Source organism: Canis aureus, unplaced genomic scaffold, assembly GCF_053574225.1.
Source record: "Canis aureus isolate CA01 unplaced genomic scaffold, VMU_Caureus_v.1.0 ptg000244l_RagTag, whole genome shotgun sequence".
In the NCBI taxonomy this organism is placed as follows: domain Eukaryota; kingdom Metazoa; phylum Chordata; class Mammalia; order Carnivora; family Canidae; genus Canis; species Canis aureus.
The window spans coordinates 32,125-57,139 of record NW_027554505.1 but is presented as its reverse complement, the minus strand read 5'-3'; the positions used below and the strand labels follow the sequence as shown (position 1 = coordinate 57,139).

The 25,015-nt window shown below is 37.4% G+C and overlaps 2 protein-coding genes across 5 annotated transcripts; one reads left to right on the top strand and one right to left on the bottom strand.

Annotated features, from left to right (window-relative positions):
* The first annotated feature begins 1,196 nt into the window (after positions 1 to 1,196).
* LOC144309904 (putative coiled-coil domain-containing protein 144B) lies at positions 1,197 to 22,922 on the top strand. Of its 4 annotated transcripts, none has more exons than XM_077890864.1 (7): positions 1,197 to 1,351; positions 3,414 to 3,502; positions 4,593 to 5,693; positions 8,232 to 8,440; positions 14,863 to 14,896; positions 15,278 to 15,431; positions 17,153 to 22,922. In XM_077890864.1, the coding sequence occupies exons 1-7, from the start codon at positions 1,300 to 1,302 to the stop codon at positions 17,155 to 17,157; spliced, it is 1,644 nt and encodes a 547-aa protein (XP_077746990.1). In that variant the 5' UTR covers positions 1,197 to 1,299; the 3' UTR covers positions 17,158 to 22,922. The 4 variants fall into 4 exon arrangements, 1 of the variants encoding a protein (XP_077746990.1); XR_013375771.1 differs by lacking the exon at positions 17,153 to 22,922 and adding an exon at positions 12,998 to 13,117 and having other exon boundaries at positions 1,198 to 1,351; positions 14,823 to 14,896; positions 15,278 to 15,393; XR_013375772.1 differs by lacking the exon at positions 17,153 to 22,922 and adding an exon at positions 12,998 to 13,117 and having other exon boundaries at positions 1,198 to 1,351; positions 15,278 to 15,362.
* On the bottom strand, positions 22,105 to 23,668 carry LOC144309905 (ankyrin repeat domain-containing protein 26-like). Its single transcript, XM_077890866.1, has 2 exons — positions 22,921 to 23,668; positions 22,105 to 22,833 (listed from the first exon to the last, which is right to left on the bottom strand). Exons 1-2 carry the CDS (start codon positions 23,059 to 23,061, stop codon positions 22,120 to 22,122), a joined length of 855 nt encoding a protein of 284 aa, XP_077746992.1. The 5' UTR covers positions 23,062 to 23,668; the 3' UTR covers positions 22,105 to 22,119.
* Between the last annotated feature and the right edge of the window lie 1,347 nt (positions 23,669 to 25,015).

Here is a 25,015-nt window from a genome sequence, read left to right as displayed (position 1 = left end):
ATGCATATTTAAACATAAAATAAATGATTAGACATCAGTTTTGTTACTAAAAACATTCAGACCTTGAAGACTCTTAATTATTAATGGACAGAGCTTTTATGGAATATAGAATATGTAATAGAGCTTGGTGAGTGAATTAAACTGTGTAATAACAGAGAATAAAAAAGAAAATGAGAGAGAGTTAAATTCATCTGTGTGAATGCCAAGTATAGGACATATAAAATATAATTAGCTACGAATGAGTAGTAAGTAGTGTGTCTGGGAGAAGAGCAGGCCTTGTGGCTGTTTCTCTAACAAAAGAATTTGTACAGATTTGTTAAGTTTGTATTGTTGTTTACATTCTAATAAAGGAAACTTTGTTTTCAGATTTTTCTGATTGTGATTCTAGTTTGTCCCTCAGTAATGAGACTTGTCAAAGAACTGGGGATTTGAAAGTTGATAATAAATGCCCATTTGTATCACAACCAATGATCAAAAATGAGTCAGCATCCACAGAATTTGGACAGATGACCTTAATAGATAAAATATTAATATTGGAGCTATGTTTCAGTTAGAGAATTCTATGCTCCATGGCCTGTGTGAATCACTGCTACTAGAAAACAGAGCAAAAAAGGTAAAGAATCAGAGAGAGTTCAGTGTCCTCATGATTTCACCATAGTTCTGATTTTTCAAAAATAATTTTGTGGTAAAATTTACTTTGTGTTTACTCCTTTCATGCAACCTACCACCAAACAGAGCATCTTTCAGCAAGACATTTTTGCATTCTTCCTCTAACCAAAGCCACATATAAATAAGAAAGAGAATTAGGAGGAAATAATTTCTTTTAGGCTCGTATTCAGCTTTCACTTGAGAGTGGGTAGCGGGATTAGATTTAGAATTTGGGGACCAGTTGGGAAAACTAGGTAGAGATGTAAAGATTGTTTACTCACGACGTAGTTTCTTAGCTTTATTTTTATAGCTCTAAATTCATAAGTATTGATCACACTATATTCACTGTAACAAACAAAAGCACCTTCCCAAACAGAATATTAAGATATTTCCTATATTCGCTATGACTTTATTTTGGAGTTGACTTTCCCAGCAGTAATTGGAATCATTGAGAATTTACTACATAGTGTCCTCTTCTCAGCTGTGTAGGCATAGTCCATCTCCTTGTTTGATTATTTTTATTTTACTTTTTTAGAGAGTGTCAGAAAGTAAGGAGGGAGGGATGGGCAGAAGGAGAAAGAGAATCCCAAGCAGGATCCACACTCAGCACGGAGCCCACTGCGGGACTCAGTCTCTCACAACCCTGAGATCATGACCCAAGCTGAAATCAAGAGTTGGATACTTAACTGGCTGAACAACCCAGGTGCTGTTTTATTATTTTAAATGAGTAAAGAGTTCCCAAGGAATATTGGTTTTAAGTATCAAATATCATTTAAAAAGAATATATGGAAAGTCAGTTCTAATTCTACTAAGATTTTCAGTTGATTAACCACATCTAACATGTGTTCTACTTAATGTATCAGTTAATCCAGTGTCCTTTATCAGTCATATGATCACGTCTGTACTAACATATCGTATAATATTTTTTCACCCCTGTAGTTTTGTTATTTTCTTTCTTCTAGAATTAACTCATTTTCTAAAGATTTTCAGTTATCTCCAGGAGTAGTGAGTATAGGCTGTAAATCCAAGTGTATTGATCTATACAAGTGATTTGTTTGCTGTTACTTCTTTGTGAGCTTGGTAGATCCAAGAAACAGGACTTTAAAAAGAAAACGCCTATAGGCTCCTGTACCACAGGAAAATGTGAAACAAAAACGATTACAAAATACATGCAAGCAACATAAAACAGTTCATGTAAAATATATCTCTTTTCCCTTATGCCAAGATTGTTGTTGATTCACTTAATACAGATTTATTCTGTACTGAGCCCTGATGATTTTATATTCTGAATATTTCTGGAACCATTCTGTCAGTTCAGGTGTGTATCATCTTTGTTTTGCATTACACTTTCTAATTCATCTCCTGTCTTTGATCACAGTACCCCTCACACTCATCCCTCCCCACAGTTTTTAGAGTGATCTGTCTCAAATGCATATACGACCGTGAACCACTGTTGAAAACATATTTATGTCCAGGCATCTTAAAATTACATACAAAGCTTTCATAATCTTGACTTCTGCCTAAGTCTTCATCTTTAGCCCTTTATACCGTCTGCCCTTATCTCTGGTATCCTGAACTGCTAGTGATGTCTTCCTCTGTAATCTCTCTATTTTAGACAAATATTTACCCTGTTGTGTGCTTCTCTCCCTTGTCTTACTACAGCCTTGCATGGTCTCCCCATTTTCTGCCCTCTAATCCCTTTGAATCTGTCTGACGTCACTGTTGCAGTCTCAGTTTAGGCATTATGTCTAGGAAAGCTATTCCTGACACCTTACATCTACGTGCTTCTTTAAACCCGGTCCCCTATCTATCACTTAGTGGGAACTCAGTAAGTAGTACTAAGTAACATAAAGACTTTACTTTTATAAGTACTAAGTAACATGAAGACTGAAAGATGATTTAAGAGATTGTCCCCTACAGGGATGCCTGGGCGGTTCATTCGGTTGAGTGTCCAACTCTTGATTTCAGTTCCAGTCATATCTCAGACTTGTGAGATGGAGCCCCGGGTGGAGCTCAGCACTGGGGGTGGAGCCCGCTCAAGATTCTCTCTCTCTCTCATCGAGATTGTCCCCTACAGTGTAGGAGCAAAAGAACTAGACACATAAAGAAGTAGTTTACAGTTCAGGTGGTGAAGGTGCACTAGAAAAAGCTGTAAGGTATTAAGGTAACCCCAAAGAAAGAGATGCATTTTTATCTGAGAAAGGATAGCCATAATCAAGGATGACTTTACACAGCAGTCTGAGTCCTAAAAGATGCAAGGAAATTTGTCAAGTAGTAGAGGAAAATAATTTCAGAAACGTTTACTTATTGGGCACATATACCCATAGGATGTATGTCCAGTGTATCCCAGAGGATATACACTGATAAAGACATGAAAAGTACTAATAATTTTGGAAATGATGAATAACGTTGTGGTTGAAGCTTCAGGTGTTGTTTAAGAGGTACTGTTACAAAGTCGAGAATAATCTCTTGTGATTTTATATGTTTCTACTGGATTTTAAACTTTTGTTTCTGATTGTTTTGTTCATGGATGTTAGTGGATGAATTTGTGAATGAATCTTGGAGATGTTTGTGTGCCTTTAACCTGGTGACGTTTAGTATTTCTCAAATGGTTTGTTGAAATTTTAGATAATTAGAAGTATTTCTTAAATATTCAGCTAAAGATGAATTTAAACTCTTCAGTGATAAATGATATTTTCTATTTTTATAGAGGTAATAGCTTTTATCTAACCATTCTAAGTAGTCCATTTTAACTAAATATATAGATTTGTCATCAGAACCAGACTTAGAAGTGGCATCACAGCAAAAGCAAGAGCAAGAAAGGCCTGATAAAAGTGAAAATAACCACCCCCAGGTATGTAAAGCTTTAAATTTAAATTTCTGATTTTATATTGTTTTCCCTGCTTTTCTAATATTACATGTTTCAAGTGAAACTCTTTGAGTGGATATATTGAAGTCAATAGAGTATAATTTAATATTTAGTTTTTATAAAATTTTACGAGTTACAAAACTTAAAATGCTATGATTTTTAGTAACTAAGTTTAGCTAAACTTCATCCTTGGAATTTAGGCAAAAAAAATCTTTTGAGACAAAAATAATTCTAAATATTCTTTGCTTCTTCTATTTTTGTAACTTCTTTACATGATAAAGAAGGTAGCATCAAATATTGAGTCATGTTTAAGCAGTTGAAATTATGAGCAGTATAACAATGATGACTACTGACTTAGACTCATGTACAAGGAGTGATTATTCTCAGTGGTTCAAAGTGTCTAGTTCTCTATTTCCAGTTACAAATGCCAAGATTAAAGATTTATTCTGCTTTGTGATCTCTGTGTAGTTGACTTGAGAGAATGGGGTCGTGAAATCAGCACGATCGCCTATGTAGAATCACACCTTCCAGGATGGGACCTTTGTAGTTGGATTATAAACAATAACTCTTTCAGTTATTTCAGCACAGGAAATCCATATTATTAATATTTTTCTTATCCACTCTCAGTGGACATTACCATATATTAGAGCTGGATACAAGCAGATAATCTATAGCAATGTCTAACACTATCATAGTATATAATTTAAATTAAAATATAGGAATTTATTTTTCTTTGATGTTAATTGATATTTGCCCCCCAAAAATATAGTTTGCCTATTATCTAGGTTTCAAACTTGTAAAAACTCCTGAAATGCATTGTCGGGGCTCACTCTTTAAGATACAAGGGAATAAAGTGTTTTTAAGTTTGTAACATTAAAAATCATCTGATTCATTTTTTGGTAGATGTAACTGTATTGAATTGTTTAGTTAAGAAAAACCTGACAAAATATAAGTGAATGGATTTATGCTTTTCTTCTGTCCTCACTTCTTAGTTATAATCCAGTGACTTAGGAACAGCTAATAACTAAATTTTAATTATTTTCTATTTTTCTTTGTCCGTATTTGATTACCTAAGGATAAAGTTATTTTACAAACATGTATCCTGGCTGAAAAGACATCTGAAAGCCAAACCAAGCAAATTAACATTCCACTTGTGCAACTGCAAAATATGGCTCGAGAACCAGAAATGAATATGGAATGTGATAGACAGGGTGATAGATCTGTACATTCAGAACATCCTCGTGTGCACAAGAAGTATGAGGAGATACAGATGAAACAAGGCAAATTAGATTGGAAAAATAATGTGAAACGCATGAGCAGAGAGTTAAAGCAGAAGATTGGTAAAACTTGTGAAAAGTACCAAATTATTACTCATCCTAAGTTAGAACAACTACGTGGTAATTCTAAAGAAGCAGACGTAAAGGAAATACCTCCTAATGTGACAAAAGTTACACTTGATTGTGAGGAAAAAGATGAATTGGGAGTGTCTGTCTCTGTAGTACCTCAGGCCTTTCCTGAACAAAAAGAGCCTAGTCTCGAAAATGCTATTCTCTCTCATTCATACTCTGGGTCCCCAGACTATGCTTGCCAGTCATCTTCTAAGCTCTCTTCCCATGAAAATGATAACAAACCAGGTGAGCATGTTTTTAACAAAAATGAGAGTCTTGATAGCGATCCAGAAAATAAAAAACTAAGGAACCCACTAGTTACATTTGAAGTGAAAGAAGACCAAGAGTTTGACATGCAGATGGCCAAAAGTTTGAACCAAAATACCACCAATAGTAAATTAGACACTGGATATATCCCTCCGTATAGTGACCCAGAAAGCCCTTTTGATTTGCGGCTTGCCCACTCCAATGTGGCGAAACAAATGATTCAGAAGAAAAGGCATGATACTTCTGCTATTACAAACACTTACAAGAAAACAAAACCAATACAAGACTCTTTCCAGAAGCCATTAGATGCAGATAATGACAGTACTAATAACTATAAAACTACGGAACCTGCATTAGAAAATGTGAGTTCTTCACCACGTCCTTTCAGAACATCAAAAGTATATCAAAAAGAAGAATTACAGCAAGATATGCAAAATCTGCAAAGGTTTAAGAATGAGAAAGGCATGTTACAAGTAGAACTCCTGGCTTTGGAAAAAGAGAAAGTTGAACTTCAAAAAGAGGTAGAGAGATTCACTTTGCTGCTGCTCTTTTGATTTTTTTGTCTTGTCAATTATCTGAGCCATTTTGATTTTCCGCTTAAGAAAAAAGCTCATGTATAAAATGGGGTCATCTGAATATATAATTGTGTTCAGAAATAATATTATTTCTGCTATCTAAATGATAGGAATGCAGGAAAACATAAGATTTGTGTTCCTTAAGTTTCTTTTCAGTTTCCCAAGTGGCGTGTGAACTGGGAAGCTCTTTTCGCTATGCACCCTGTGACCTCATGAACCAGAGTAACCGTAGAGAAAATTGCTTTAAAAATGCGATTATCTTGGGGTGCCTGGGGGGCACGGTCAGTTGAGAGTCCTAGTCTTGTTTTTGGCTTGGGTTGTGATGTCAGGGTTGTGAAGAGGAGCCCCACGTCAGGCTCTGTGCTCAGCATGGAGTCTGCTTGAGTTTCTCTCTCCCGCTGTGCCTCTCTCATGCTATCAGTCTTGTTCTCTAAAATACATAGATCTTTAAAAAATATAATATCTAGGATTTTTATCTATTGGCTTAAATATAAGTTGCACTTCTATAAACAATAAAATGGAAAAGAAGTTGGGATGCCTGGGTGGGTGGCTCACCTGTTGAGTGTCTGCCTTTGGCTCAGGGTATGATCCCGGGATCTGGGATTGAGTCCCACATCAGGTTCCCTGCATGGAGTCTGCTTCCCCCTCTGCCTGTGTCTCTGCTTCTCTGTGTGTGTGTCCCTGATGAATAAATAAATAAAATCTTTAAAATAAATGAATACATACCATGGAAAAGAAGCAATAACTAAGGGAAGGGATATAAACAAATATTTCATCTAAACCAATCTATTTATTGCTTCTGTTTATTGCTTCAGTATGTGTAGTCTTCTCTGCTTTCCTCAAACTCTTGGAACTTCAAATTCCAACACGACCACTTTTTGAGAACAAATATTTGCATTATCACCAGTTTTTTTCTCCCATGTTTTTAAAAACAGACTCCTTTTTTTCTTTTAGGATTTATTTATTTATTTACTTATTTATTTACTTATTTATTTGAGTGTGTGAGCAGGGTGAAGGGGGTAGAGGGAGAGAGAAAGGGAGAGAAGCAAACTCCCCAGTGAGCATGGAGCCTGAAGCGGAGCTCAATCCCATGACCAGGAGATCATGACCTGAACTGCAATCAAGAGCTGGAGGCCCAACTAACTGTGCCACTCAGGCATCTCCTCTACATTAAAAAAAAAAAAAAAATTTTTTTTTTTTTTTTTAGATTTTATTTGACACCGAGAGAGAGAACACAAACGGGAGCAGGTGTAGGAGGGAAAGGGAGAAGCACGCTCCTGGCGGAGCAGGAAGCCTGATGCACGGGTCTTGATCCCAGATCCCGGGGATCATGACCTGAGCCAAAGGCAGATGTTTAACTGAGCCACCCAGGTGACCACGTGTGTGTGTGTGTGTGTATACACATATATGTGTTTGTTTAATCATCATTCTCAGGTGTTTTTGTTGAATCAAACCTTTACATTTTGTTTAATAAAGTATGATATATTTTGACACATACGACTTTTATCATGTAGGTAGCATAGATTTTCAGCAAACCTTCAGTATTTGACTCTAAGGGAGAAAACTGATGTTTGAGGTGAAAAATAAACAAAATCTAGAGATATCCTCCATTAAAATAAAAATTAGCTAAGCACCTCATCCCCAATTAAGGTATTAAATTACTGTGCCAAAGTCACACTTTTAGCATAGCTGATTAATAAACTTGTTGGGTCATTTATTTGATTCAGCATCAAGGAATTGTATCATCTCTTTGATGCTAGGTAATGCCACTTTAGGAACTTTGGACAAATCATGTAACCTTTTTTGGTTTTATTCCCATTATCAATAGAAAATGGGATTAAAGTTGATAATTACTTTTATACCCTCTAGCTATAAAATTTTATGGTTATGGAATGTGAAATTTGGGGAGCATTACTCATTTCCCAAAATTCGACACTAATATCAGTTTTGCTCCTTTTATGTTGTGGTGAACTTTGGTTCACATATTTTAATGAACACTGTGACTTTTTTGATAGCCCTGGGATCCAAATGAAAAAAGAATTATAAAAGGCAGTTGGGGAAAGAATAGCTCAGTGCAGAAATGGAAAGCTTCCTCTTTGTTCCTGGAGCATCACAATGTCACATCCTTTGAATCTGTCGGTGTAAGCAAAATCCAGATGGTAAAGACGGAAGAGGACAGATTTTTGTGTCTTTTTATTTCTTTATATCTGCTGGTCAGATGGGGAGAAGTTGGGAATGTTAGGTGGCAAAGTGTAGATATGAACACAAAATTAAGAAAGTCCTTTTTGGAATTCTGGAAAATTATGTTGTTCTATTCCAACAGAAATGAAGCAGAATTTCCAAAAATTGCAATTACATGTAATGATAAAGTTAAGTGCAAGATAGTTTTATTGATTAAAATTACATTAAAGAGTCAAATGATACAATTAATGAAAAAAGTTCTTTTTAATGAATGAAGTTGTAACTATCAAATTTCCATTCAAGACTGGAAAAGAAAGGAAGCAGCACACGAGTAATAAAATGGAAGGAGCAGAAAACATATATGCTGCTGCTGCTGCTGCTGCTCCTGTTCTTGGTACTGCTCTTGCTGTTGCTGCTGCTGCTGCTCCTGCTGCTGGACTAATTCAACAAAGAAAGACTGGAGAAACTGATAACCACCTGTTTCCTACTACGCAGAATGAAGATTCTGATAGGTAAGACTATAGCAATATTTAAACAGTAGATAATTATTATTTTTCTATAAAACAAATTCTGTTTGGAACTAATGTTCATGTTTAACACATTTTATATTTTTAGTAGAGATATTCCACCCAGGGTGCTAAACAGAAAAAGGCAAAGACCTTAAGGTATCAAATTGTTTTGCAGGCATAGTGATAAATATTTAACTAAAAAAAAAAAATAACCTAGGTTAGCAAATGTAAGGAAAAAGTCATTCTCATACACTGTTAGGTGAAAATTGTCAGATCCGTTGCACCTGAGTGGCTAAGTGGTTGAACGTCTGCCTTTGGCTCAGGTTGTGATCTCGGGGTCGTGGGATCGAGTCCTGCATCAGGCTTCCCATGAGGAGCCTGCTTCTCCATCTGCCCATGTCTCTGCCTCACTCTGTGTCTCCTGAATAAATAAATAAAAATCTTTAAAAGAGAGAGAGAGGAAGAAAATTGACAAATCCTTTCTGAAGAGTGATGTAGCAGTGCATTTCATATTTCACATATGCTGTCCCTATATCCCAACGGCTTCATTGCCAGGAGTAGATCCTATAGGAAAACATGACTTGTGTCAACACTTAGACACACATCTTCTAAGAACATTTATTATATATTATTATATTTATAAAATTTGACAGATATATTAAGAATACTTAAACATGTTACATATATATGTTAAGATTATCTATCAAAAACTTGGAGGGAGTCTAACTCTCCATCCATAAGGAAGTAAGTTTTCACACCTATAAAATAATGCAGCATGTAACTATCTGAGAAAATGAATTTAGGTCTGCAGGGTTTTGATTGTTTAACAAATTTAAAATTTTTAATTTTTATTTTTATTTATTCATGAGAGACAGAGAGAGAGAGAGGCAGGCAGAGACACAGGCAGAGGGAGAAGCAGGCTCCATGCAGGGAGCCTGATGTGGGACTCGATCCCGGGACTCCAGGATCACACCCTGGGCTGGAGGCAGGCGCTAAACTGCCAAGCCACCCAGGGATCCCCCAAAGTATATTTAAAGTGTTTGGTTTGATGTCTTACAATAACTTTAGAATACTTTTAATATCTGCTGAGTTGCAAAAGGAAGTTACCTGCTACACTGGCACTCTACCTTATTACCAACAAAACTGCTAATTATTAGGTTTTTGGTTTTGGTTCCCAATGCACGAGTGCTCAAATGTTGGACTCTCAAATTGATCTGAATATTACTACGAAGAGATTTCACATGGCAACTTGTCCCATATTCTGTATAAACATTTGATCCCTATGCTATAAACCAAGAGGTTGTTAATGCAGTGAATCTTCTTTTTCAGGCACTTTGCATACAGGCTATTATTTTTCCTTTAAAAATGTTTTTAAGATTATTTATTTGAGAGAGAGAGTGTGTGAGTGCAGGGAGCGGCAGAGGCAGAGGGAGAAGCGGGGAGCCTGAAGTGGGGCTGATCCCGGGACTCCAGGGTCATGATCGGAGCCGAAGGCAGACGCTTTACCGACTGAGCTAACCAGGCGCCCCTTATTCTTCCATTTTAAAGAGCATATATTTCAACATGCACCACATCAAATTTTTCAATAGTGACTTCATATTATATAATCTTCGAAAATTCACTTTCCATTAATTCTAAACACAGTGGATCTATTAAAACATAAGTCAGATTATGTCCTCCTCTGCTCAAAACCTAATGGCCTCCCATTCACTCAAGTTCTTTCTAATAGCTACAAGGCCTTATGTGACTTGTTCATCTCGGGTCCCTCCCTATCCTTTCCTCCCTCTGTCTCTCTGATTTGAACTACTTTCTATCCCTTTCCTTCTGTTCAGCCACACTTGAATTTCTCACTATTCTTACCCCCCACCCTCATTATAAACACTTCAGGCATACCTCTGTACTTGCTATAAACTCTCTGTGGAGTGCTTTTCTCTCAGGTATCCTCATGGCTTACTCCTTGCTCCCTCTTTTTCTCCCTGGTTTTTGCTTCAAGGTCACTTTCTCAGCAAGGCCCTTCTTGGTTTATCCTGACTAGTATTTCGACCACCCCTTTTGCTACAACACATTGAAATTTGATTTCTCTGCTTTAGTTTTTCTCCTCTCATACTGTGTAGTTTGCCTAGGTAGTTTATTGTTACTATGTTTACTATCCTCGTGAGTAGGGTTTTTTCTGTTCATGGCCGTGTCCTCAGTGCTTAGAGAACATTCTAGCATATATAGTGCTATTCAATAAATGTTTGTTGAGTGAATGGAGTTTAACTAAACCGTGTGTATTGTTTTTAACATAATACCAATTCTCACTTAAACAGAAAGAACGGCTGGCATGGATCCATTCTGACAATTTAACCTGTCCGTTATCTGCATTTTGTGGATTACTTGGGCCTAATCTTGTGGTTACTTGCTACTTATTCTTTTACTGGTATTTATGTTAGTTTTAATTATAGTAGAATGGAACAAAGGAAGAGCAAACTTCATTTATGTTTCATTAAGGAAAATGAAATGTGGTGGTAAATTATTATAGGACTTTAAACATTTTTGCCAGAGGATATGAGCCCTCAATATCTGAAATATAAAGGTGAAGTCGGAATTTACTGCTGACTAATAAGAGGGAGCTATGCTGGCCACTTACAGTCTTTTCTGACAGAGTAGTCTTCACTTTCTATATACAGTTTCAGGAAAAGTGGAGTTTAAGACTTGGGAGACTTTTCAGAGAATTAAGTGGTTTGTCATCATCTGAAGCACCATGGTAATTTGGGTAAGACTGTTGATTGGTTGGCACTCAAGGCATGCGTATTGGAGTGATTTTGTCCCACATTGGCTATACTTCATGAGGGAGAAGCTGACATTGGTTGGCTAGTGAGTGAGGACAGATGGCATTGATCATTACAAACATTTAAAACTGGTTCTGATGGGTTCTCGTTACCATGGCTGCATGTTAGCATTCCCCCGCCAACATAACTTTGAGGTGTCTTTAACCAGTTGTTTTCTATTTAAAAGTTGCTTCTATTAACTGTTTTCAAAATGAAAGCTATTTCGTATCCATAATTACAGATTTACTTCTGAAATTTGGGTCGAGAAGAATTGTTTAATAATTGCTTTCAGGAAGATCCATCTTTTTTGGATGTTTAATTTAACTAGAAGAGTTATCTGTATGGCAGTTTTAAAACAGTAATTGCTGGTTTTGTTTTTTTTTTCAGTATTGATAATCTCCTATGGAAAAATTCAGTCTTTTTGTAAATTTACATAGCTATATGCTCATAATATTTTCTTGCATGTATTTAGTCCATGAAAAAAAATATAATTTTCTGTTGGTAAATCAGCTTTTTGTATTAGGATTAGATACTAGGCTAAAAGTATGCACAAGTTACCAAAACATTTTCTTTTTCTTTGTCCCTTTAAAATTATTTTTAAAAATGTATTTATTAGAGAGAGAGAGAGAGAGAGAGAAAGAAAGAAAGAAAGAAAGAGCGAGCAAGTGGGGAGAGAGAGAAAGAGATGGAGAGAGGATCTCAAGCAGACCTGGGGGTGATTCCACGACCTTGAGATCATGACCTGAGCCAAAACCAAGTCAGACACTTAAACTGACTAAGCCCTTCCAGCTATTCATTAAACTTCTCATTTTGTTTATGTAGTGTATTCCTCATTTTATTGAATTAACTGTTTTTTAAAGATTTTATTCATTTATTTTAGCGAGAGAAAGTGTGTGAGCTAGGGGGGAATAGCAGAGGGAGAGGGACACTGTGCTGAGTGTAAGCCTGATGCAGGGCTCAATCTCATGACCCTGAGATGAAATCAAGCGTCAGACACTTAATTGCCTGACCCACCCAGGCACCCCTGAATTGGCTTTTTGTGTTTTCTGGTAGCTCCTTGAATTTCCTTAAGACTGAGATTTTGAAATCTTTCTTGGATAAATTACAGATCTCCACGTGTCTGAGATTGATTACAGGAAGATTATTGTAATCCTTTGTTGGTGTCATATTTCCTTGATTTTGTCATATCCTTTTGCATTGCTGTCTTTGCCTTTGAAGTAGCAGTCACCTCCTCCAGTCTTTAATGACTACCGCTCCCATGTGTCCAAACCTGATTGTTTTGCTCTGGTGATGTGCTAGAACTTCTCTACAGGAAAGCTGGTTTTCCACGAAGACTCTCTACCCCCATGGGTGATTATCTAAGTGTTTTCCAGGGGCTCCCAGATGGTGGCTGTGAGGGTGAGGGTGGCGCCAATTTATGGGCTTTTGCCGGATCCACAGCTGGGTGTGTAGTGCGTATGCCTGTTACCCGATGCATGGGCAGATGAGACTTTTCCCCCGTGCCTTGGTGAATGGCACTTGATTCCACAGGTCCTACACAGGCAGTTTTGTCCCCACAAATGACATTGTATCATAATTGTATATGTGTATTTCCTTGCATATGGTTGCACTTCATACTGTTCTATGAATTAATAAATGAATTCAGATGGGTAACAGATGTTTACAAAAAAATATTTTTATTCCTTACCAGTAAAATTATTAGAAAATATTGGCTTTCTAATGGATATTTTAATTGGATTTTTGTTTTAAGTAATGATCCTGGTTTGTCTATCATGGAAATAAAGATAAAAATGTAAAGTGGGCATCAAAAGCATCTGTGATTACACCAGGCTTTGAGGAGGCCGATTCCCTAACTGGTAGTCTACTACGAGTGAGTAATGACAACAGTCTAAGTGAAATGGATTAGGATGAAAGAAGGTAAAATCCCATAAATTCTTTATTTCCCTCTGAAGGAACGTTAACTATGATTATTATATAAGTAAAACACTGTAATATAGTGTCGTACAGGCTGAGGGAAGAAATACTCAAGTATATCAAAAACACCACTTGATAGGTTAGGATGAGGAGGAGTGACTTTTTTTTTTTAAGATTTCATGTATTTATTTGTGAGAGACAGAGAGAGAGGCAGAGACATAGGCAGAGGGAGAAGCAGGTTCCCTGTGGGGAGCCCAAAGCAGAACTCGATCCCAGATCAGGATATGAGTTTTGTGGTAAGAGGTTGTTTATTTAGAATCAGTTCCATCGTGCAGTATTCTCATATAATTGAATATTCAGATACTATCCTTCATCGATTGAAAAATATATATATATATATAAAATAGTAAATATACAGACACATAGGCGATTCTGAATAGAACTAATCATTTCTTGATAGGTTTGAAGGTATTCAGTACCTTTGACAGTATCATGAATAGCTATGATTTTGTGAGGGGCTTTGGAGTATCTGATTATATTAATATTTGTTTACGTTCTGGGGAAAGGGGAATGGTTTTGTTTATTTACAATATGTTTATTTACAATTGAAAAACTATTCATCTATCATAGATTATTACTTTTGGATTATAAAGTTCTAAATTACAAGAGCCACGGTTACTGTACCAGCAGCGTCATTGACACATATTGTGTGCTTCATGAGTAATTGTTGAATCCATGAATGAACATTTGAATGAGTAAAGGAATGCCCATTAATGAACTTCTTTAGACGAATTAAATCTTTAGTTTATTGAAAGTAGATTTTCAATACTGCCTAGGTATGAAGTGTTTTAATTAAAAAATGTGTGTGGGATGCCGGGGTCGCACAGCAGTTGAGTGTCTTGCCTTGGGCTCAGGGCGTGATCCTGGGGTCCGACACCAGGCTCCTTGTGGGGGAGCCTGTTTCTCCCTCTGTATGTCTCTGCCTGTCTCTCTCTGTGTGTCTCTCTAGTGAAGGAATAAATAAATAAAATCTTTTAAAAAAATAAAAAATTAAAAATGTATGTAAGATTCAGAAATTATTTCTAGAATAATTATAGCTAGAAATGGAATAATACTATAGATTCAATTGGTATCACATTACTTAGAAATACATAACTTACTTTTACCACATATTTTAAAACACATGTTTGGAAGGGACATTTCCTGGACTTGAGTTCTGGGTGGTCTGCTCCTACCAGGTGTATGGGCTTGGGGAGGTTCCTTAGAATTTCTGTGCCTCATTTGCTTCCTGTGAAAAGATACCCAGTATAATTGCCTACTTCATACGGTTTGTGTAAGGCCTAAAAACCCTTTAGGATATGTAAACTGTCCCAAATAATGCATAGTAGTTGCACAGTAAAACTTCAAAACACTAATATCACGATTATTTAAAAAGGGCTTATGTCATTAAAAAAACAGTTTGCACTTTCCAAATTGATTTAGTGAAAACTTGTTTTTATTGAAAATGACAACAAAAAATGTGGTATATTTACCCCTATCAAATAATGTAAGTAACATTATGATTTTCCTTTACTTTTGCAATTTTGATCTAAATTTAATACTTTGTTAATATTGCTATTAATATTGCTTAAATATGCTTTAAATATTCTTTGTATTTCAAGTATTTAATATTTTCCTGAAAAGAATCCTTCCTCTTTTTAGACCTGCAAAGAAAACATCTAAGGAAAAGAACAAGGTAGACAAACAAAATATATAATTCTATTTCATTTATGATATATTTTTATTATATTATAATTCTATTTCATTCATGATATATTTTTATTATATTATTTTGATATTTCATATTTATCAGAAACATTATTCCATGGTAAAAAAAAAGTTACTTTATGAAACGCATAGTGAAAAAATGAAAATTTTCCTTTGTTGTATAGACATCTGCTGTGAAAAAATTATTCAGAAACACCAATTATTGATAAAGGTCTTTTTGATAAAAATCAGTTCTTTTAAAAAGTACCTATGTTTTTGCTTTTATAAAAAGATGGATATTTGTCATCTTTCTACACTTAGTATATTTTATAAATATTAGGATGACATTTTGAAATAATATTATTTGTAGGTCAAAAAGCAAGTGAATTCTGCGGAGCATCTTGATGATGAGCATCTTGATGACTTAACTCAGTCATCTGAAGCAGCTTCAGAGGATTGCAAGTTGCAATACTCTGATTATAAGAGTTCCCTGTTGCTCATTGAACTTGGCATGGATTGTAAAGGTAGGGCCGTCGTATAAATATAAAGCCTTTTTCTGTATATATGGTTGTAGTAATATGTGCACATCTCGTCTAACGCTGCGCCACACAACACTGAGGAGTTATAGAGCTACTCATCTCAGAAGTATGTTTTATATTAAAATAGAGAACTATTGAATACTCTCAGCCAAAGAACTATAATTTCCAGGGATCCCTGGGTGGCGCAGCGGTTTGGCGCCTGCCTTTGGCCCAGGGTGCGATCCTGGAGACCCGGATCGAATCCCACGTCGGGCTCCCGGTGCATGGAGCCTGCTTCTCCTTCTGCCTATGTCTCTGCCTCTCTCTCTCTCTCTCTCTCTCTCTCTCTCTGTGTGACTATCATAAATAAATAAAAATTAAAAAAAAAAGAACTATAATTTCCATTATGGTTGTCCACGTGGGAATGGCACACTTGATGTGTTTGTGAACTCTGCTTCTCTTCTGTGTCTTCACCCAAGGTCAGGTTACCATTATTTTTCTCCTAGATTACTGAGCTAACCTCAGGACTGTTTTCCCTGCCATTCCACCTCTCAGGATCTTGGTGTACACTGCAACCATAATTACTATACATTTTTAAAAATTTACATTTCATCACGTTACCCCCTTGCTTAAAGCTTAGCTATTACTACTTAATGCTATGAGGTGAAAGACCATAGGCCACTAGCTTCATCTTGTATGGTTTCATATCCATCTTTCCATCCATGTCTCAGCCACTGTCTTAGATGGTTTTTCATATAATAGAGGCTTTCTTTCTCCAACAGCCCTAGTTAGGTAAACTTCACGTGTATGAAGTATATAATTTGATAGTTTTGTCATATATATACACATGTGAAACCATAACTGTAATTTAGACAGTTAACATATCCATCACTCTTAAGTCTCCTGTCTCTTCATATTGCCTTATTATGAAACTGCCAAATTGTTTTCTAAAGTCATTGTACTATTTTCTAAACCCACCAGCAGTGTGTGAGGGTTTCTAACTCCTCCATCTATATTTATCAGTACTTAGTATGATCAGTTTTTTTATCGTAGCCATGGATGGGTATGGTGTATATATGTATACACACACACACACACACACACATAAATACATATATATGTGTATAAATATATACATTTATGGTTGTAATATACATTTCCCTAATAACTGATAATGTTGAGCTTATTTAACATCTGTATATCTTCATTGAGCTGTCAAAATTTTTGTCATTTAAAAAGTTAGGTTTCTTATTTGTCGAGTGTTGATAAATCTTTGTTTTTGTTTTTGATATCTTATTATTTTTTTAAATTGGAGTTCAATTTGCCAACAGATAGCATAACACCCAATGCTCATCCCATCAAGTGTCCCCCCCTCAGTGCCCATCACCCAGTCACCCCAACCCCTCTCCCACCTCCCTTTCCACCATGCCGTGTTTGTTTCCGAGAATTAGGAGTCTCTCATGTTCTGTCACCGTCCCTGATATTTTCACTCATTTTCTCTCCTTTCCGCTTTATTCCCTTTCACTATTTTTCTAACAAAAAGACCAAAATTCACATAGTATCGGTGTACTGCTCTGCTCTCTTGATCTCTCTAATTCTATTATCTCCTTTGTTAACCTTTAAATTGGCTTCGGGTCTCTTCTGATTTGTTTAGCATGTATTTATCTGGGGTCATTCTTGATATTTTTCTATTCTGTTCTCTCACTCATCTCTTCTTCTCTGGACAGAATGACAAGATGGAAAAACTCACCGCCACAAAGAAAACAAGAGGTAGTACTGACTGCCCAGAACCTAAGCAGCATGGATAGAAGGAAGAGGCTGGAGCGAGAGTTCAGAAGAATGACCATCAAGATAATAGCTGGGCTTAAAAGACACACAGAGGACACTAGAGAATGCCTTTCTGGAGAAATAAAACAACTGATATCTAATCAAGTTGAGATAAAAAAGGCTAATCTTAGTGAGATGCGATAAAAAATGAAGGTTCTAACTGCTAGGATAAATGAGGCTTCACAGAGAAGTAGTGATATAGAAGACAAAACAATGGAGAATAAAGAAGCTGAGGAAAAGCAAGAGAAACAACCACTGGACGATGACAGGAGAATTTGAGAGATGAGTCGTACCACACAGCAAAACAATGTTAGAATAATGGGGATCCCAGAAAAAGAGGGGAAGGAGGGGGCAGAAGGCATATTTGAGCAAATTATAGCAGAGATCTTCCCTCATCTGGGGAAAGAAACAGGCACTCAAGTGCCAGGAGGCACAGAGAACCTTCCTCAAAATCAATAAAAAATAGGTTAATATCTCCAAGCAAAACTTGCAAATTTCAGACACAAAGAGAAAATCCTGAAAGCAGCTTGGAACACGAGGCCCTGAACCAAGAAGGAGAGAAATATTCAACTGGCAGCGGATCTATCCAAAGAGATAGCAGGCCAGAGAGAGCTGGCATGATATACTCAGGGTGCTCAATGAGAAGAATCTACAGCTAAGAATTTTATCCAGCAAGGCTCTCATTCAAAATACAAGGGGAGATAAAAAGCTTCCAGCACAAACAGAAACTAAAAGAATTTGTGATCCCTAAAACAGCCCTGCAAGAAGTGGTAAAGGGGAACCTTTAAGCAAACAGAGAGCCCAAAAGTAACACAGACCAGAAAAGAACAGACACAGTACATCAAAACACGGACTTGACACGTAATACAATGGCACTACATCCATATCTTTCAATCATTACTCTGAATGTAAACAAGCCAAATGCCCCAACCAAACACACAGGGTATCCCAGTGGATTAAAAAAAAAAAAAAGCAAGACCCATCGATATGCTATCTGTAAGAGACTCATTTTTAGACACAAAGACAACCCCAGATTGAAGGTGAGGGGGTGGAAAACCATTTTATCATATTAAAGGACATTAAAAAAAAACTGAGGTGGCAATCTTGATATCAGACAAGTTGTATTTTAAACCAAAGACTGCATTAAGAGATGAAGAAAGACACTATGCCATAATTAAAGGGTCTATCCAAAGAGAAAATTGAACAATTATAAGTATTAATGCCTCTAAAGTAGGAGCAGCCAACTATATAAACCGATTTTGTTAAGATTACATTTATTTATTTGTTTGACACAGAGAGAGAACAGAAGCAAGGGCAGCAGGAGAGGGAGAAGCAGACTCCCCACTGAACAGGGAGCCTGATGAGGGCTTGATCCCAGGACCCTGAGAACATGACCTGACCAAAGGCAAGGGCTTAACCGACTGAGCCACCCAGGCCCCCTTATGAACCAATTAATATCAAAATTAAAGGAACACATTGATAGTCATACAATAATAGTAGGCACTTTAACACACCACTCACTGTAACGGCCAGATCATCTAAGCAGAAGATCCACAAGGGCACAAGGGCTTTGAATGACACACTGCACAAAATGGACTTCACAGATAACTTCAGAACATTCCATCCTACAGCAACAGAATACACATTCTTCTCAGGTGCACATGGAACATGTTCCATACTAGATCATGTACTGGGTCATAAATGAGGTCTCAACTGATACCAAAAGATTGGGATCATTCCCTGCATACTTTCAGACCACAATGCTTTGAAACTGAAACTTGATCACAAGAGGAAATTTGGAAAGAATTCAAATACACGGAGGTTAAAGAATCAAGCCAGGGAATAAAAGCACAGTTTTAAAAACCTCATAGAAACAAACGAAAATGGAAACACAACTGCTCAAAACATCTGGGATGTAGCAAAGGTCATCCTAAGAAGGAAGTATATAGCAATACAAGTCTTTCTCAAGAAATGAGAAAGGTCCTAAGTACACAAGCTAACCTTACACCTAAAGGAGCTGGAAAAGAACAGAAGATTAAAACCTAAAACCAGCAGGAGAAGAGAATTCATAAAGATCAGAGCAGAAATCAATGAAATAGAAACCAAAGGAACAGTAGAACACATCAATGAAATCAGGAGCTGGTTCTTTGACAGAATAAGATCAATAAACCCCTGGACAGACATATCAAAAAGAGAATGGACCCAAAGAAATAAGATCGTGAATGAAAGAAGACAGATCACGACCAGCACCAGAGAAATACAGACAAATATAAGAACACATTCTGAGCAACTATATGCCAACAAAGTAAGCAATCTGGAAGAAATGGATCCCTTCCTATCAAAACTGAAACAGGAAGACACAGGAAACCTGAACAGACCCATAACCAGCAAGGAAATGGGAGCAGTCATCAAATATCTGCCAACAACCAAGAGTCCAGGACCAGGTGGCTTCCCAGGAGAATTCTACCACACATTCCAGGAAGAATTAATCTATTCTTCGGAGCTGTTTATAAAAATTAGTAATGGAAGGGAAACCTTCCAGTGTTCTCTGTGAGGCCAACATTACTCTGATCGCAAAACCAGAGCAAGACCCCACCCAAAAGGAGAATTACACTCCAATATCCCTGATGAACACGGATGCCAAAATTCGCACCAAGACACTGGCTGGGAGGATTCAACAGTACATTAAAGGATGATTCACCATGTCCAAGTGGGTTTTATGCCTGGGCTGCAAGGGTGATTCGACATCTGCAGATGAATCAATGTGATACACTACAGAAATAAAAGAAAGGATAAGAACCATAGGATCCTCTCAAGAGATGCAGAAAAAGCAGTTGACAAAGTGCAGCACCCTTTCCGGATCAATACTCTTCACAGTGCAGGGAGGAGGGGAGCATATCTCAATATCATAAAAGCCATCTACGAAAAGCCCACACCCGATGCCATTCTTAATGGGGAAAAACTGAGAGCTTTGCCGCTAAGGTCAGGAACACAACAGGGAGGTCCACTCTCTGGACAACCAGTGTTGTTCGACATAGCCTCAGCATTTAGACAACAAAAAGAAATAAAAAGGCGTCTGAATCAGAAAAGAACTCAAACTCTCACTTTTCTCAGAGGACATGATATCCTATGTGGAAAACCCAAAAGACTCTACGCCAGCATTGTTAGGACCCTTTCCTGAATTCAGCAAAGCAGCAGGATAGGAAATCCATGCACAGAAATCAGTTGCATTTCTATACACTAACAATGAGATGGAAGAAAGAGAAACTGAGGAGTCAATTCCATTTACCATTGCACTAAACACCATAAGATACCTTGGAATAAACCCACCGAAAGAGACAAGGATCTGTACTCTGAAGACGACAGGACATTCTGGAAAGAAATTGAGAAATCATAAAGGACTGAAATCATTCCATGTTCATGGATTGGAAGAACAAATATTGTTAAAATGTCTATGCAAGCTCGAGCAATCTCTACATTCAATGCAATCTCTATCAAAATACTACCAACTTTTTTTTAAGATTTTTTATTTATTTATTCATTAGACACACACACAGAGAGAGAGAGAGAGAGAGAGAGACAGACACAGGTAGAGGGAGAAGCAGGCTCCATGCAGGGAGCCTTTTTATGTTACACAGATAATTATTTCAGCCCCACTCTCCATTCCTTGTTGATGAATTTGCAAAGCTTCCCAGCCTGCTGAAGTCTCAAAAAGAAATGGGTATTGTATAGGTGAGACTAGCAGTGGTAAATTCTACATTAATCAAATATTTTCTCTCTTTTTTATTAGAGGCTAAAATTAACTTCCAAGTTCTTCACATACTCAATCCTCTGCTCAAATCCTTCCAATAGGTTACTATCTCAGAACAAATGTGAAGTCATACTAATGGCCCTCAAGCCCCCTACATAACCTGGCTTCTGCCTCCTTCCTGGCCTCAGCTCCTAGAGATCCCTCCCCTGTCCATGCTCACTCCACTCCTGCTATACAAGAATCCTGCCATCCTTCCCTCAGTAGCCTGAAAATGGAGATCCAGTGCCAAATTAATAAATCACAAAGATACAATTCTATTGGAAAATTTTAAGCCCAAATGGTAGTTACCAATGGAGTTTTGAAATGAGCAAATTATTTGAAAAATGCTTAAATTATAAACCGTGGTGGGAAGATGAAATCAAATACAGCTTTGCTAAGTCACCAGTTATCCCAAATTATGATTTACTGAAAAGTAGATGCCTTCAAAAAGTGAAAAGGTCACAAGAATAAATGATTTGAGACTAAACATTTAAATTTACATAAATAAAAATAAAAGTATGCTAACTGAAAATGCTTAAAAAGCTATCAAAAAAAAAGTACTGAGATACAGCACCTACACTTCAGTTCATGTGACAAGTCTGGAGTTAGTTGTCAAGGTAATCCACTTACTTGAACCTCAAGGTCAAAACACTCAGGTATGAGCATTTCCACTTATCTGTTCATCATGGTATTAAAACATGGTGACAAGAATTAAAACTATTTTAGTAGTACTAACAATAAATTATTAATATCAGACTCCTTTCTTTAACAATGTATAACTTAACCTCTTGAAGTTTCTCATAGATGACGTGCATTTTTATTCAAATTAAGGCACCTTTCAGGTCTAATTTTTATTTGCTGGATACAAGTTATGCAGATTCAAAACTGACCCATAATCATTCAGGTCGTGATCTCGGGGTCATGAAGTGGAGCTCTGCACTGGGCATAGAGCCCACTTTGGATTCTCTCTCCCTCTCCATCTGCCCCACTCCCATTTACGTGCAGGTGCACTATTTCTCTCCAAAAAAAAAAAAAAATAGTACTAATAAGCCATAACCAAACATTACTTTGAACTTTCTAATAGGAAGCTTGAAAAATATTTGTCTTTCTGAATACTTCTCTTTCTTCTTTCTCATCTTCATATCTAAATGCTCTTTCCATTATCTGTTTACATTTATTGATTAACTCCTTATTTTTTTCTCGCAGTAGAAGAGCTCGTTTTTCACCTGCAACTCGAACCATTCTTACAATAACCTGAACCTGGTCTTTGAGATCAATTATAGTCTTTTCTTTACATTCCACTCTGCTGTAGGCATCATCTAGTTGCTCTCGGAGCAACATATTTTCAATTTTTAGTTGAGATAATTTCTCTTCTAAGGATTCATGCTTTCCCATGTATTTATTCACTTTACCTTGTTCGTTTTGAGATTTCTGCTCAATTTCCTTCTTCTGACCCTGTGTTTGTTTTGGGTTTCTTTGTAAATGTTCTAAAGCCAACGTCTTTTCTCTGAGAGCATCTCTTGTATACTGGAGCTCAATTTCTAGGGCATTAAATTTACTTTCGACTTCAGAAAGTTGCTGAGAAAGCACCTCATTGTTATCTTTTAGGTTAGACATCTCAAAGTTCATTTTGTCCTGTAAATGACACCACTCATCTTTTGCTCTCTGGAAAGCAAGTTCTAGGTCTCTTTTTGATGCCTGACTTTGATCACGATCCTGTATAGCTGTAGCGAGTCTAGCTCGGTATGATTGAAGTTTTGCTTCCAGTCTTTCTCTGTTTAGCTTTTCATCCTGCAATTTAGAGTTCAGCATGGTATTCTCAGTTGTCACAACATTCAGCTGCCCACTAGATTGGAATACTGTATTTGTTAATGTTACCTCATTCAGTTTTATGGCGTTTTGAAGACTGTCATTCTTTTCTTTTTCAGTTTCAGTGTCTTCACAATACCTCTTTTCCTGCTTCTGATTCCTTATTGTGTCTATTTCCAGTCTTAGCATGGCAAGTTCATCTTGCAACATGCGGTTTTCATGTAACAGACCTTTTTCTTTTTCATGAGGAGGAGAAACCTAAGTAAAACAAGAGTCTTTTAGCTGGAACTCAATAAAATGACATTATCATGATTTTCTCTGAAATCAAAGAATATCCTATGTTTATACAAGGAATGGGTTGCAGTTAAGTGGATATCCAACTGGAAAAACACAAAGTTGGATCCAAGCTCAAACTTTTATACAAGCATAAATTCCCCAAAGTTCAAAAGTTTAATTGAAAGCAATGAATGCATGAAAGGAAAAAGAAATCATGACAAAATCCTAAGAATCTCAGAATTGGAAAGGTCTTTCTCTGGTTTACAACAAACTCAGAAGGCTTGAAAGAAAAAAACTAATACATCTGACTACACTAAAATTGAGTTTATAGTCTCATGTCTAACACAGTCCACAGGAAAACCCTTAGCTCTGCATATATTTGGACAGATTCAATTTCCTAACCTCACTTTGTCCTGAGAATATTCCATACGTATTCGACTTTTCTAACATTTCTATACTCAGTTATAAGAATTTTATCTACTGATAACTAATAAATCTAGGCATTGTACTACAAACATGTCTGCACACATTAATTATCTCTTTTAGTTATCACAATTCAAAAATGGAGAGGTTAAAAATACTAAGTGAGCTGCAGGACATTCCCCAGGTCTTTGTACCCACTACCACTATTCTGGCACCAAACTGCAGCTACTTCTCTAGTGTGAGTCTTAAATACAAAAGAAGCCTTGTATTTCAGGAGTGGCTGGGTGGCTCAGTCAGTTAAGCCTCTGCCTTCGGCTGAGGTCATGGTCCCCGGATCCTGAGAGCAAGTCCCGTGTCAGGCTCCCTGCTCCACAGAAAGCCTGCTTTTCTCTCTCCCTCTGCCTCCACTCCCCCTGCTTGTGCTCTGTCAAATGAATCCATAAAGTCTTTTAAAAAGAAAAAAAAAGCCTTATATTTCAAAATACCAATACTAACTAAGGTAAAATTCATGTGGCTCCTAGAAAAATCATGAGATTATTTGTGGCTGCAACTAATTTTATTTCCTCTTCAGATGTTTAAAATGGCAATAAATGCAGAAGAGGGGAAAATACACTGAGCTATTTTACTAGGAACAAAAGACTTATCAATAAATTATCAGTAAGTATATATTACAGCATATGATTATTTCAAAAGCTCCTTGTAGGGAACCCTGGGTGGCGCAGCGGTTTGGCGCCTGCCTTTGGCCCAGGGCGCGATCCTCGAGACCCGGGATCGAATCCCACATCGGGCTCCCGCCCCGCCTCCTTCTGCCCACCTCAAAAGCCCTGCTACCTGTTCTTCCTGTCCCTTTCATTTATGTCACATAAACCAAAAAGCAGAAACTGCTCTACGTCCTGCAATTTTTCTGGATCATCAGCGACCACAGCTTTGTGTATTTTCCTGAGATCTTGATACTTGATGTTGTATCCGGGGCCGGGGCTGTGGAAGCTGGAAACAATCATAGGCGGTGAGCGGTCCCTCAGAGGCCTGAGGTTGAAGCCGAAGCGCAGCAGGCCCCACCCATTCCGCGCTGTAGATCTCTTTTTCATAATGAAGCCGAGACTTCGATGACACAGGTTTCACCGCCTCTAGTGCGAGACACTCATCGTCAGCAATAAGGCAAGTGGGCCTCGCCTCAATGTCTCAGGGACTAAGCCCAAGGACTTAGAACCTTCCTACGCAGAACCAGTGTAACCTAGCAACACTGCTAAATGCGAATGCGCCTGCGCACCTCAGAAGCTGGCATCCCTGTGCATGCGCACAGAGGGCAGTGGCCAAGGGTGCCCAAAGCATATGTGTGAGGAGGCCCAAGCCTCTCAAATCTCTGAGATCCCCTGAGAGTGGGGCTGGCTTCCCTTCAGAAGTTGGTCGGATGGCTGAGCATTTGCGGACATTTGCAAAAGCCTCCAGGGTGTGGAAATGTAGT

Excerpts from the sequence above, each read along its gene's own strand:
- LOC144309905 (XM_077890866.1), bottom strand. The coding sequence starts at position 23,061 with ATGTTGCAAGATGAACTTGCCATGCTAAGACTGGAAATAGACACAATA. Across the intron at positions 22,834-22,920 it reads ACGCCATAAAACTGAATGAG|GATGAAAAGCTAAACAGAGA; the intron begins GTAACATTAACA and ends TCTAAATTGCAG.
- LOC144309904 (XM_077890864.1), top strand. The coding sequence starts at position 1,300 with ATGACCCAAGCTGAAATCAAGAGTTGGATACTTAACTGGCTGAACAAC. Across the intron at positions 8,441-14,862 it reads CAGAATGAAGATTCTGATAG|ACCTGCAAAGAAAACATCTA; the intron begins GTAAGACTATAG and ends TCCTCTTTTTAG. Across the intron at positions 14,897-15,277 it reads CATCTAAGGAAAAGAACAAG|GTCAAAAAGCAAGTGAATTC; the intron begins GTAGACAAACAA and ends TATTATTTGTAG.